This window comes from Electrophorus electricus, chromosome 2 (genome assembly GCF_041902795.1).
Source record: "Electrophorus electricus isolate QZ-2024a chromosome 2, ASM4190279v1, whole genome shotgun sequence".
Taxonomy (NCBI): domain Eukaryota; kingdom Metazoa; phylum Chordata; class Actinopteri; order Gymnotiformes; family Gymnotidae; genus Electrophorus; species Electrophorus electricus.
Window position 1 is genome coordinate 35,180,428 of NC_137498.1, and position 13,327 is coordinate 35,193,754.

General features: G+C 37.1%; 2 protein-coding genes across 2 annotated transcripts; one reads left to right on the forward strand and one right to left on the reverse strand.

The window, feature by feature from the left end:
* Nucleotides 1–670: 670 nt before the first annotated feature.
* On the reverse strand, nucleotides 671–9,053 carry LOC113587462 (uncharacterized). The gene is made up of 6 exons (XM_081706232.1): nucleotides 9,042–9,053; nucleotides 7,460–7,758; nucleotides 4,807–4,893; nucleotides 2,322–2,453; nucleotides 787–886; nucleotides 671–679 (listed from the first exon to the last, which is right to left on the reverse strand). Exons 1-6 carry the CDS (start codon nucleotides 9,051–9,053, stop codon nucleotides 671–673), a joined length of 639 nt encoding a protein of 212 aa, XP_081562358.1.
* Nucleotides 9,054–9,775: 722 nt separating this feature from the next.
* Nucleotides 9,776–12,888, forward strand: psmb4 (proteasome 20S subunit beta 4). The gene is made up of 7 exons (XM_027026115.2): nucleotides 9,776–9,935; nucleotides 11,307–11,513; nucleotides 11,649–11,795; nucleotides 11,947–12,028; nucleotides 12,223–12,339; nucleotides 12,419–12,507; nucleotides 12,749–12,888. The coding sequence occupies exons 1-7, from the start codon at nucleotides 9,823–9,825 to the stop codon at nucleotides 12,759–12,761; spliced, it is 768 nt and encodes a 255-aa protein (XP_026881916.1). The 5' UTR covers nucleotides 9,776–9,822; the 3' UTR covers nucleotides 12,762–12,888.
* The last annotated feature ends 439 nt before the right edge of the window (nucleotides 12,889–13,327 follow it).

Below are 13,327 nucleotides of genomic sequence, written 5' to 3' on the forward strand. Positions count from 1 at the left end.
ACAACCAAAAATTTGGTTAATGATATTCATAAGGAGTTTGACGATCCCCTGAATGCAGCACTGACCACAAGAATGTGTTCAGAAAATGAAGTATGTTAAAGGGTGTCTATTAGAATCAATGGGGAAGATTTTTATGCAGTTGGTATTGGATTTTAGTGAATTGTAATGTTAAGAGGATTCTTGTCTAAAGAAAACAACAAAAATAGACATACCAAGAAAAGTCTAATGTCTACAAGGCAACAGAATCATTAACTGCTGTGGTGTTGCATATTAAGTAAACAGAAGGCACCCTTACAGGACTGTTTATAGTCAAGGCACTGCACAGTTCAAGTAGTGAACGTCCTTTAGTAGTATTCTTGAATTGTGACGGTTGGCGCTTACATTTTGTGACCAAACTACACAAATGTTTTATATAACATTAGGAAAGATGTTTAGGGTGTTAAAGCAGGTTGAGACATTGGTAGGGATACTGGTTGTAGTGAAGGATAAACATCTATTCAAGGGAAATATATTTTTAAAAAGTATATTCTGCTTGTTCTGTGTACAAAAGTGTAGTGTTGAAAGGTTCTTTTTTGCATAGGCTTGAGTGAGAAATTGTGGTAGCAGAGTAGAGATGCTCCTAACCATTCATTTAAAGCCTGTGCTGACAGCTATATTTCTCAATGTGACATTATAAAGCCTGGATCAAAACCCAAAGTTATAAAAATGTATTACAAATGTATTACAAAACTGTGGTATTTACTGATCTGAAACCTAAAGAAGCATATTACATGTATGTATGCATACAGAGACTTTTGTCAGGCATTGGCGCTCCTGGCCCTTTGTGTTGCTTGGTGACTGGACCAAATCTACAGGGAAATCGTTGTCATTTTTCTGAGCAGTAAACCTGCAGAGAGAGAAGAAAGAAAAGGGGCCATGCAAATGTGCTTGTTCTAAAAAGTAGGCTGTGTGTAGTGCCTGTATGTGTGAGAATTTTGTTTTATGAGTTGTAAGAGCTGTCCAGTTCTGTGGGTTGTATATCATCTGCCTACCACTCTGTATCTTGAATAGTGTCCGGTAGTGGCGTATTGCTGCCTTGGGCAGGAGCAATGCAAGAACTGCACCAAGCAGGGGGGTGTAGCCAAATATCACCAAAGGCATAACAGGACTACGATGTTGCAGCAGATTTATCAGTGAAGCTAATACTCCACCCATTCTTGCAGACAGTGAGGACACCCCAGTGCCCATCTGTCTGTGTTGGAAAAAATCAACTGCTCCACACCTGGATTTAATATTAGACTCAACTGTAAAATTAGTTTTAAAATGCAGCATATCTTGTAATGCAGTATTTAGTGTGTTATGATAAAACCCATGTTGGGTAACAATATACAGCAGTGGCAAGCACTCAAGACCTTCTCACCCTTCAGAGAAACAAAAACATATATGGGGGGAAAGAGAATATGAATATTTTTCATAAATACAGTAAATTTAAAATCATCCATCTATTCATATAGGCTATTTTCTTGGTTAGTATAGGATGGATTTCTAGCAGAGGGTGAAACTAAACTAAACTGCTCATTATTATAGTTTCAGGAACTCATTGCTGTATACATGCCTATGGGACCACTCTGATGATATTTTGAAGGATTCTATACGAACCTGAGGAATGAAGGTAACCAGTTAACTTTGAATGGTGACCATAAGTGACATATTGTGGCATTCCAAACTGAAAAGCTTTTTTCAAGGCTATACTTCAACGAGAATCTCCTAATAATTCAACACATTCAAGACACAGCTGTCTGGTCACCTGCTGGGATAGCAAGCATGATGAGGCAGGCCCCAACCCCGATGGTGAGTAACATGCTCTGGGGAAGCAAACAGCTATAGGGAAGGAGGACAAAACCAGCGATCTGGCATATATACACACACACACACACACATCTATTACATCTCTTGCAAGAGATACAGAGATATGGCAGACAACTCCTGCAGTGAGGAATGGCTGATAACTAAAATAATGATTATTTTATAGTGTTAATAAATTTGAATGTAGCACATGCCAAGGAATGGCAGACTACAATACTACAGTCATTTTTCGACTAGTCATTTCTCACTCTTGAGCATGTCTTTGATGTTTTTGGAGGCTCTACATATTCATGTGTACATCAATCCCACAGTTTGGTGAAACCATGGACGTTTTTCCTTCTCTATTACACCTATTCTACCAAGAAGGACTTTGTAATTATCTGATGAACTGAATAAATTATTTTAAAAACACAAAAATCTGCAGTGAATTAGAACACGAGAAATGGGCTTAAGAAGTGCCACTGTTTTCTGCTCACCAGATGTAGACGAGGATGAGGGCTCTCTTCCTCATCTGAGGAAGATCTGTGGTACAGTGCTGACTCCACCCCTGCGTTGCCTCACACCTGTCCACCTGCAACAGCACCAAGATGGCAGACATATCGGGTGTCCTGTAATGTTGAAGGATTATGAGATGGACACACATGCTGAGAGGAGCAAGATTTATTAGGGGCAAATACAAAATCAGAGTCATAAACAGAGTCCAGGTTCAGTTTACCAACATGTACATATATACTCAACCATATACATTGTACATTGTGTATATAATCATAATATACATATATTGTACATACATTGTTAATATATTTTTGTACATACATAGAATATATATTTATCTGTATATATATATTTTTTCTCTATGCACCCCTGGTTCTCTTCCTCAGTTTGGACAGAGCACTCTCCACCATTTCACTGCGTGTTGTACTGTGTATGACTATGTATGTGACAAATAAACCAAACTTGAAACTTGAAACTTGAAATGTATAGTTCTGGGAAACAAAAGAACAAAGACACATGATAACAAAAAAGGGAAGCAGGTTACAGTTAATAACATAACTTACACAAACAGAGGCTTGAACAAACAACAATCTACAGCAAACATGACAGAGGCTTAGATAACAATGATCAGCACAGACTAATGAGGGCTAACAAGGAACAGGTGATACAAGGCAGCATAACTCAAACGAGGGATGGAACAATGAAGAAGCAAAGTAAAACAAATATGCGAGACAGGGTTACCACGGAGACAGGACACTAGGAGGGGCCAATCATGACACCTCCTCCTAATGTATTGATTAAATATCACTAAATAACAAACTATTAGCTTAGTAAATAAAAAAGCATATTAACTATTAAAAACAGTAATAAACTTAGAACAACTTAATTTCTGAGGGCTGTCAGAAATGACAATAAGCAAGAACAAACATCATAACATCACATTATGTGGACCGGCAGGAGACCCCTATTCCCTGATGATGTGAGTTATTCCCTTGTTGCCCTGGAAATGTGAACCATTAGCTTTAGTCTGTCCCATTCAGGAAAAACTCCTGAACTATGACTGCCTGATTGGCTGGCCGCCTAGAGGGGGCGGTACCTGTTGTTGTGGTGATAGTTAATAGTGCTATTGAATGGAGCTTTTTATGGAAGCTGGGAGTTTTTTCTAGGAGTGCTGGGCACTTTTAACTGAGAGAGAGGAAGAGTAAGTGTGCTGCTGTTATACCTCTGCCATGGTAGGGAATGAGTGACCATTGACCGAAGCTGATTTTCAGAGAAGAACAATAGCTTCCTCTTTTCTATCATTTACCAATAGCCAGCAGGCTGATTGAGGATGAACCCTAAAATGTAGGATGAGATAGATGTTCAAAATATTTAAACAATCCAGGCTGGAAAGAAAGGGAAGAATCAAATGGGAATGATATGGGGAGAGAAAATAAAAGAGTCTTAAATGCTATGGAAACAATAACCGTCATTACACTGCCAAGTTAGAGGTGGCTCTGTGCAGACATTAATTTTATTTTGAAAAGTAAAGCTGTCACTTATATTGATTGTGAACCACTTTATTGTGCTGCACTGTGACTTAAATGGCATATCAGAGGTGGCATTTTCCGTTTATGACAAATTGTTTTGTTTTTATTTTTCAATTTTGCATTCAGGCATATTTACAGAGCAAAGGCAGCATATAAGTCCGTTTATTGGCCTGTTATATTCACATACAAGGAATTTTTTTTTTTTTACAGTAGCTCAGAAGAATTTGCAATCACAAACACTCATTTCTAAACATGCATATATACAGTCACATGGGAGACATGCAGACATGGCTGGCAGCCTAGCATGATTGGAAACAGGTGTGTGTGATCAGCGTTCTGGTGAAAGGGAATGAAGGTGTGTGGAGAAGTGTGTTACAAACTGTAGCTGTGACTGGTGTTCATGGGGATGTGTGAGTGCACACTGACCCGTATCTGACTGGGTTTCGGTTGGGACATGACACTCAAAATGTTATGAATACAATTTGACAAAATTATGCATAAGAGGTGTTACATTCTGTTGCGTAATCACATGCTATTGATCAAAAACGAACAGGTGTCCTCTAGGTTAATCCACATAGAAAATAACATTCCATTTCATTAAACTACAACTCTCATTTTTTGTCAGAGCTTCAAGGTGGTTTCAGCTAGCAATGCATCCACAGTGGTGAAAACAGCAGAAAATATTGCAGAGAAATATGTACTTCAAGATAAAACATCCATGTGAAGTATTTAACCTGCCTTTCTGCCTATTTTAAAGTTCTGTGTAAATTGCCCTGGGGATTATATGTCTTTATATGATTATATGATTACATGATAATGAGTTCATCAGACCAGGTGAGAATTTATATTCAAATATGAATTCACAGTAGAATGCCACCAGTATTTCTATTTGACTAGCACAGCATGATGTGTCAGTGTGGGAGGAGCAGTCTCTTACCAGATATAGAAAATAAAGTAGAACCCTGGGATGGTACTGAGATGGTGAACTGTAGCTTTCTCTAGTCTCAAATGAGATAAGCCAGGTCTGCAAGCAGCATATAGCCCAACACAAAGAAATAATCAGTGAAGATTTTTGCCAGCATGTGTCTTTTTGTGGATGTCCATTCTATGTCTATGGAGTGGTTGAGAATGTTTTTAAATGTAGATGGGACTGGGAAGAGCAGAGTCAAGACAGGTCATCTTTATTATCTTTATACAGCACCTTAAAAAACAACAACTTATCTAGTGATTGGAACATCTTTATAGAAAAGCATAAGATATTCCATAGTCTTGGGCCAACAACAGAAAAGGCATTTAATTTTCTGGCATGTCTCTTAATGCTCTTCTTGAATCCCAGCACTTTTGCTACTCTAGATTTGACATTCTTGTTGTTTGTCACATTGTGCATGACAAAAACGACACTGAAATATGATTTGAGCAGCCAGAGTGTCCAAACAGAAACATCTGTAAAAATCCAATTGGAATTGCTTTTCAAACCACATCCAAATGTGGTTTGGATCCAATCTGCAAAAATTGTATTTCATGTAGTTTTTTGTCAAGCAGACTCTCAAAAATCAATCTTTATACAATCTAGATATACCAAAATCAGATTTGGGCTGGCAGTCTGAACACAGCCTAAATTCACAGACTCACTCAGCACAAACCCATTGATGATGACACCAAAAATGGTGCTTGTTATGATGAAGTGTATGGTCACATACAGCAGAAAGTTTGGTGCAAAGTCAACAGCAACCCCAAACACTGTCTGAAGGGCAAGAGACAAAAGTATGGTGAACCTCCTGCTATAACTGAGAGATATATATATATATATATATATATATATATATATATATAGAGAGAGAGAGAGAGAGAGAGAGAGAGAGAGAGAGGGTGTAAGAGTAATGCAATTGAGAAAAACTGAGCATGAGTATGTGGGATGTGCAGGATGTAAGTAATATTTTACAGGATTCTTAGATCTATTCTTTAGTGCTTCTTTCCCTGTAGTTTCTGTGTAAGTCTTAAAAGTGATGCACCTGAGTCAAATCATGAAAGTCTCTCAATGCTTATGTTGAGAATGTCAGACGGAATTACCTGCAGTTTGTTACTTATCGTATCATTAATGTGATTGATGTTTAATTCTAATTATTTGCACTATAATCAGATATACATCTTAAAGAAGGCATGATTAAAATTAAAACAGTGAACCTTTGATTTAACCTTAGTGTAAAGTGTGTCATACATTAACCCATTCAAGGGCCTTAACATTAAAGATATTATGAGGAAGTGGTCATCAAAGGAATTTATTCTTATATGAGTTAATTATTTATGTAGTATTTCTATGGTGCATGCATTTTTGCCTGTGTATTCTAACTAATTGTAACCAAGGATTTGCAGAGGAATTTCATTCAGATCAAATTGTGATTTTTACACAAACTTATGAGAATGATCATGTACTCTATATGACACTTCACAATGCTAAATCTTGTCATATAAACATATATACCTGTCAAACATAGCACCAAATACCACTGCTACCACAAGCAAACCCAAAATATAGATGGAAGAATGAAGACTGTTCAGAATTTCCCTGTCACAGACAAGATCCCAGTAAAATGCAAACATGCACACACAGAGGAAATGTTTCAACAAATCATCCACAAAAAGAGCACTGCAGGTGTTTCTTTCTGTACATTTTAAAAGGCTTCTTCATGTGGAACAATCCCTGGGAGATGACATTCTCACACCTTTTAATGAGCAAACACACAGCATGCAACAGAACATGCTTAACAGAAGTAAATCTCAGAGATAGGGAGAGAATAACGAAAAATGAGAGATGCACAAGAAGACGGTAATACTTACAAGTACATAGACTAAACAGAAAGGACATGCCCGACCAGCCTAAATAAACTAATAGAACAACACTAAAACATGTAAATGTCATTATTCCAGTCGGCAGGGAGACTCACAGTTTTCTGCCATGTTCTCTGCTTGCTCTCGCTCTCTCATACTGTCTGTAAGATTGTGTTATGGATGCTTAATAATGGATGCATAATAACAATGCTACTAATTTGTCTTTAGTTGTCCTCAGCTCTTAATTTATGTCTTAAGACATATACCACTGTGTATTTGTTTTAGAACCACACAAGGCTCAATCCAATTATAGTACAGTACACTTATTTGAATGAACAATATTGAAATATTGAATAATATTGAACAATATTGAAACAACACACATACCAACACACATCTACAAAATGTACAGATCTTACAGGTATCAGATGTGATTTGGATGATATTCCCCTTTAAACGTGTTGTGGTCTTTATCCAGAGGGAAGGCTAAGATCCTATACCAAGAGGACCAAAACGTCTTGGTAAACTGACATATGTAAATAAGGTAAATATCGGTAGCTCGGGTTGAGTTCACGTATCAAACACAGTATGACGCTCGCACTGAAGATGTCACCTCGTCTGGTGATGAAACGTTTGCAACCGAAATGCCATGATCGGAGAACATTACAACATCAAACTGACATATATTCCATGGATTAAGACAATACTAGCTATGTATTGTATCACTTATTGACTAAAATTATGTAATAGTCATGCATTACCTAGTGTTTCTTATGATGATCTCGAATATCTGACGAGTGTACTCCTGTCCTTGACAACTTGTCCGGGCGGTCTGGTTCTCTGCTGAGAACCGAATGCTACACGAGTCTACGAGCCCAGTGATGGGGAAGATGCTGTGTTTCACGGAGCTAACAGTACTAGATAGATTAATGTACCAGTTCTCGGTACCGCGCCCCGACAGTGATGGGGTGGCGTGGCGCCTGTAAAGACGGTAGCCATCATGTGAAATGCAACAAAGATTTGTGGAAGACAAATTCACACATACAAATTTTTCTGTTACCTTCCAAAACGGCCAAAAATCGATCAAAGTTCATTCTGCGCCTTAGAAAATCTAGTAACGTCAACACCCATATCAGAAGATAATCCTGATGAACGCAGACTAAATGGTATACGCGCGAGGAGCTCAGGTCGTGATGCTAAACGTCGGGCTAATTAATGAAACATGTAACATCAGGTAAAATGGGACAACTAGGTTTTGAAGTCATAAACTATATAGAGCCAAGCAGTCAGTCACTAAATATGTACTGAATTATTAGCAGAACACTACTGGTAGTTATGAAACATTTATTTTGGTTCGTCTTTTATGACTATAGTTGGCGTGATCTAGCTTGATCGTAAATTTAATTATAAGTGGCATTCTCTTTTCAAATCATAAGGCTACTAATAGTATTTTGTAATTACTCAAACTAAAACACACCAAAATAATTGCGAAATATTTTTTTTCCATGAAAAAGTATTTTATGTTACTGTCCCACATTGCTGGAACATTTAGAGAGCATTAGGTTATTCCTAATGAACCGTTACGCTCCTTAACAACTAACTAGAATAAGTAAAAAGTATACCTCAGAAACAGTACAGTTTTGGGCACTGGCTAACTATTCTGTTAAAAAGCAAATGAAATTATCGTTCGAAATAGAAAAAAAAGAAAAGGCATAATTTCTTGGAAGAGGGCTGAAAATGTAGTTGGAAGATGAAGTAGGACAAAAGAAGGCCCCAAGATTAATCAGAAATAGATCAGGTGTGACGTGTGGTAATCGGCCTACCATAGACGACTACGCGTCTTGCGCCGATGAGAACAGACTTTGATGATGATGCCAAGATATACCTTTGCCAATGTGTAAATTAATTTACTTTTAACTCATTTTACATAAAATAACTCAGACTAATCTTTTAACAAGATTGAAATAAATTGGTGACACTAAGTAAAATAATAGCATTATTGAAAGAAACACCTAGATGAAACCTAGTAAGAATTTTGAGTATTAATTATAACGATATTTATTTTCCTTGTATTTTTCAAAATGTTATTAGTTCTTTTGTTATTTTAGCTACTTTATTCCTACAGCGAGAATTTCAAAAGATGCAACAAACAGATATTTTGATATTTTAAGATACATATTTCATCTTAGAATTGATTTGTATCTTTTAGAACAGGTCTGCTAATGTATTTTATGGTAATCTTTGACAGGTCTATGCCTACATCCTAGACATATTGTGTTCTTGATTTATTGTGCTGTTGATTTATTTTCTCTTTTGAAGCTTACCAGTACCGTCTTAATGTACCATACAAGACATTTTGTCAGACATTAATGTTTGACACCGCAGTGTAGAAAATATTGAAAATTGTTGTTTCTCATCTAGTGGTCGTTAATTGTTATACATTCAATAGGTAGGCTATATATATAATATCCAGTTGTTTTACTGTCACTCAGCTAGGTTTTAAAATGACATCAGCCATGGGATGTGGAATGTTGGAGTCAATCCACAAAGGAGGTTTATTAAGAAATCAAATAAGATGAAGGAATACCGCATTATGGTACTAGTTATATTAGAAAGTGACTTTTACGAGCCTAAAAAGTTTCAAAGGCATAGGCATAGACTTTCTTACATTTCTTATTTTTCAGCTGCAAGTCACCTGTGCTTATAATTAATACAGTATAATGCAATATTCGCAATGTAATTTTATTATAACATATATTATAACTGTTATAACTGTCAGTTAACTGTTAATATAATTTAATTCCTAATATAGCCCAATATCTTCCACAACAGCGGCTTAGCTGTATATTTATTTTTACTTTTACATTATGCGTCTCTTTTAGCCGAAGCTGCTACGTTATCAATTCCAAACGAAGTAATTTCTGCACGTTTAAGCTATGCTTTTTATATAACAGTATACGACGATATATAATATAGTCTGATATTTAATCAGAATACTTAACATATTCAATCGCAAAATGAATAGCTGGACAACGCCAAGGGGAAGTGACGACAAACAAATGTGGGTTTGAACAAGCAGAACGAAAGCGTCGTTTTTGCAGTGTCTTTTCCGTCACCGTTGAACATGGAGACAAGTGGACTGAAGTTAAATTTCTGGGAAAATGGACCAAAACCTGGGCAATTTTTTTCTTTTCCAGGTACCCGTACTCCTGGATGTGGGCCTACGAAACACACACTGTAAGATCTGAAATTAATGTCTTGTATAGTAGGCAATTGATTGGTACCCAATTTAGCTAGCTAGTTTCGGTTTGCTTAGCAAGGTTAGCCAGATGGCTAACAGTGCTGCATCATCATGGTGGAAATCGCGATGGTAGTTAACTGCCTCGGTAAGATAGCCTAGCTAGATTAGCTAGCCGCTCATTACGTGGTTAGCTGCTTGACTAGCAAGGTATTTTGGGAAGCTCACTTACTCGTTACCTATATGATTTTAATAGGAGGTTTAGCTAGCTGTTAGCTCGCTGGTCAAACATTTGGCCTGTGATCGCTAGCGTTATTATTTATCCTTTTGCACAGACCAAACTTTGCTAACCTAGTTATTTAGCGAACCCAGCTAACGAGGACATGGTTTAGCTATCTAAACCAGGTCCTCGTTAGCTGGGTTCGCTAACTTTGTTGTTGATAATGCAACATCATTTTTAATTAATGCTAACAGCAGTCCTCTTTTGTTTGGGCTGTGTCATCTAGGTTAGCTAACTAGCTAGCTAGCTAGCTAGTTGGTTATGAAGTAAATGAATATAGCTGGATGGCTAGTTAATTCAGTGTCAGTGTCTTTTATCTCTAAAACAAGATCAGGGTTTTCATTGCTTTGGCCACATTAGCTAATGCTAATTAGCAGCCCTCTTTCGTTCAGGCTCTGCCATCGCGATAGTTAGGTTAGCTAGCTAGCTTGGTAATTAGGAAAGGAATATAGCTAGCGCTAGCTAGTATTAACACGCATTCATCGTTCTATCTTCAAAACAATAGGAGACAGCTGAAACCAGGTTATCTTGTGAGAAATCATTAACGGTCATCACTTGATTTCTTTTTCAGTTCGCTGCTGCTGCTTAATAATAATGGTAATGATGATGATAATAATAATAATAATAACTGATATTATTGGTTACATGTAATTATTAGTGATATATAGTTACATTTATCTGATAAATGTAATTACACTTAACTAATAATAATGATGATATTATTATTAGTTACATGTAGTTAGATTTATCTAATAATATTATTAGACAGATATCAACTTTTTACAATGACACACACACTGATGATGAGAAGCGGCAGCCAGTTTGCATACTGCGTACTCTGGAGGACTGACACTAGGTGCAGAGGAGTATTCAATCAGCCTATCCTCTGTTTTGGACTGTGGGAGGAAACTGGAGACCCCAGAGGAAACCCACACAGGGAGAACAACCATCCAGATAGGGACTCAAACCCAAGACCTTAGTGCTGAGAGTCAAATGTGATAACCACCAAGATGCTGTGCTAACTGTGATACCTGCTGTCTATCCATTAGCTATTCCTGGCTGTTTTTGACATTTTTGTTTCCTTTTCCAGTAACCCAATGGTAACTGGGACATCGGTGCTTGGGGTGAAATTTACAGGTGGCGTCATCATTGCTGCCGATATGCTCGGCTCTTATGGCTCCCTGGCACGCTTCCGCAACATCTCCCGCCTCATGAAAGTCAATGACAACACCATCCTGGGTGCTTCAGGGGACTATGCAGACTACCAGTACCTCAAACAGATAATTGAACAAATGGTGTAAGTACTTAAGAGTTTCCATAATTAGTATTGTAGTGCTTTGTTTTCCGATGCATAGAAGCACCATAGTAGTGTGTGTCTATGCTGCTAAACAACAAAGTTGAGATACTTTTTTTCCTATGCTGTTTGGTTCAGGATTGATGAGGAGCTCCTTGGAGATGGCCACAGCTACAGCCCCAAAGCCATTCATTCCTGGCTTACACGTGTCATGTACAACCGCCGCAGCAGAATGAATCCACTGTGGAACTCTGTAGTTATTGGTGGATTCTACAATGGAGAAAGGTAGTTTAGTTTTCAAATATTAATAGTTAATGGTAACGCTATTATTAATTAATATTATTAATTAATAATTAAGTACATTTTTGGCTGGAATTTAGGGATTAAAAAATGTATTATGTATTTTCTTTAACACAGTTGCTTCTTTATCTTTTAGCTTCCTTGGCTTTGTCGACAAGCTTGGAATTGCATATGAATCCCCAGCAGTAGCAACAGGATTTGGTGCCTATTTGGCTCAGGTAATTCTAAGGAAAGCATTTTTAATCTGTACCTTTTATTTTTGCATAGAGCCTCTTTTGTTAATTATCTGTGCAATTCCCTGCTGTATGATAAACACTTGGGGAATATATGAGAGCTTTTTATTGCTAATCCATTAATAATCACAAATGTAGTTGTGCATTTATTAACTGAGTGTACCTGATTGTCATTTTAGCCCTTGATGAGGGAGGTGGTGGAAAACAAGGTAGAAATTACCAAGGATGAGGCACGGGGTTTGATAGAACGATGCCTCAAAGTGCTGTATTACCGGGATGCTCGTTCCTACAACAGAGTAAGATATCTCTTCCTGATCTTCATAAATATACACATATTTTAAGTCATATTTTAAGTCATAATTTCTGTTACTTCAGCATGAGATTGCAATTGTGACCGAGGAAGGAGTTGAAATTCTTGGTCCACTGTCATCAGAAACAAATTGGGACATTGCCAATATGGTCAGGTAGGTTGACATGTACTTTACCACAGCAGAGAAAATGTTACTTTGATCTAATTGCGCACATTTTCTTCCCTTTTTTAATAGCAATATAACCTTATTGTTTGACTGATGATAAAAATTATGGCTTTAATTGGATCTGAAAATGTTCCCCCTTTTTGTAAATTACATTTAGCTGTACCAGATACCAAATACAATTAGAGATTTCATAATGATTGAATGATTGTTGCTGTTTTTCTTATTACAGTGGATTTGAGTGAAGGCTCACCCTGCACATTTGGTTTTTCTTAAGTATTCTTTGCTCCATTAGAGGACTGCTTTGTTGGAATTAGTATGATCAATGTTATTGATTTGTTCTTTATTACAAAAATAAACTCTTAAAACGTGTTAGGGCGAGTGTCTGGTTTGTTATCAACAATATATAACAGTATAGAGTATTATACAATGTGTATATTTATAACTGCAGCAAAGTGACTTACAATTATGTCAGAGTACAACTTCAGCCTTGCTCAGGGGTCCAACAGTGGCAACCTGGTAGTGGTGGAGCTTGAACCAGTAACATTCTGGTTACAAGTCAAGTACCTTAACCCCTGAGCTCAAAACATCGGATCAAACATCATAGATCAAACATCGGAACTGGGTGTGCTTCAGGACTAGGTTGTTGTACGAATATATATTACGAAAAGTTTTTGGACAATGTTTGCCACCGTAAAGATTGAAGAAAGCTAGTGAAGAAAGCTGCCATTATTGCATACAAGAATAACAGAATAAAATGTACTGATTGAAATTAAAATGTGTACTTATGCCTTCTAATACCCACACAAAC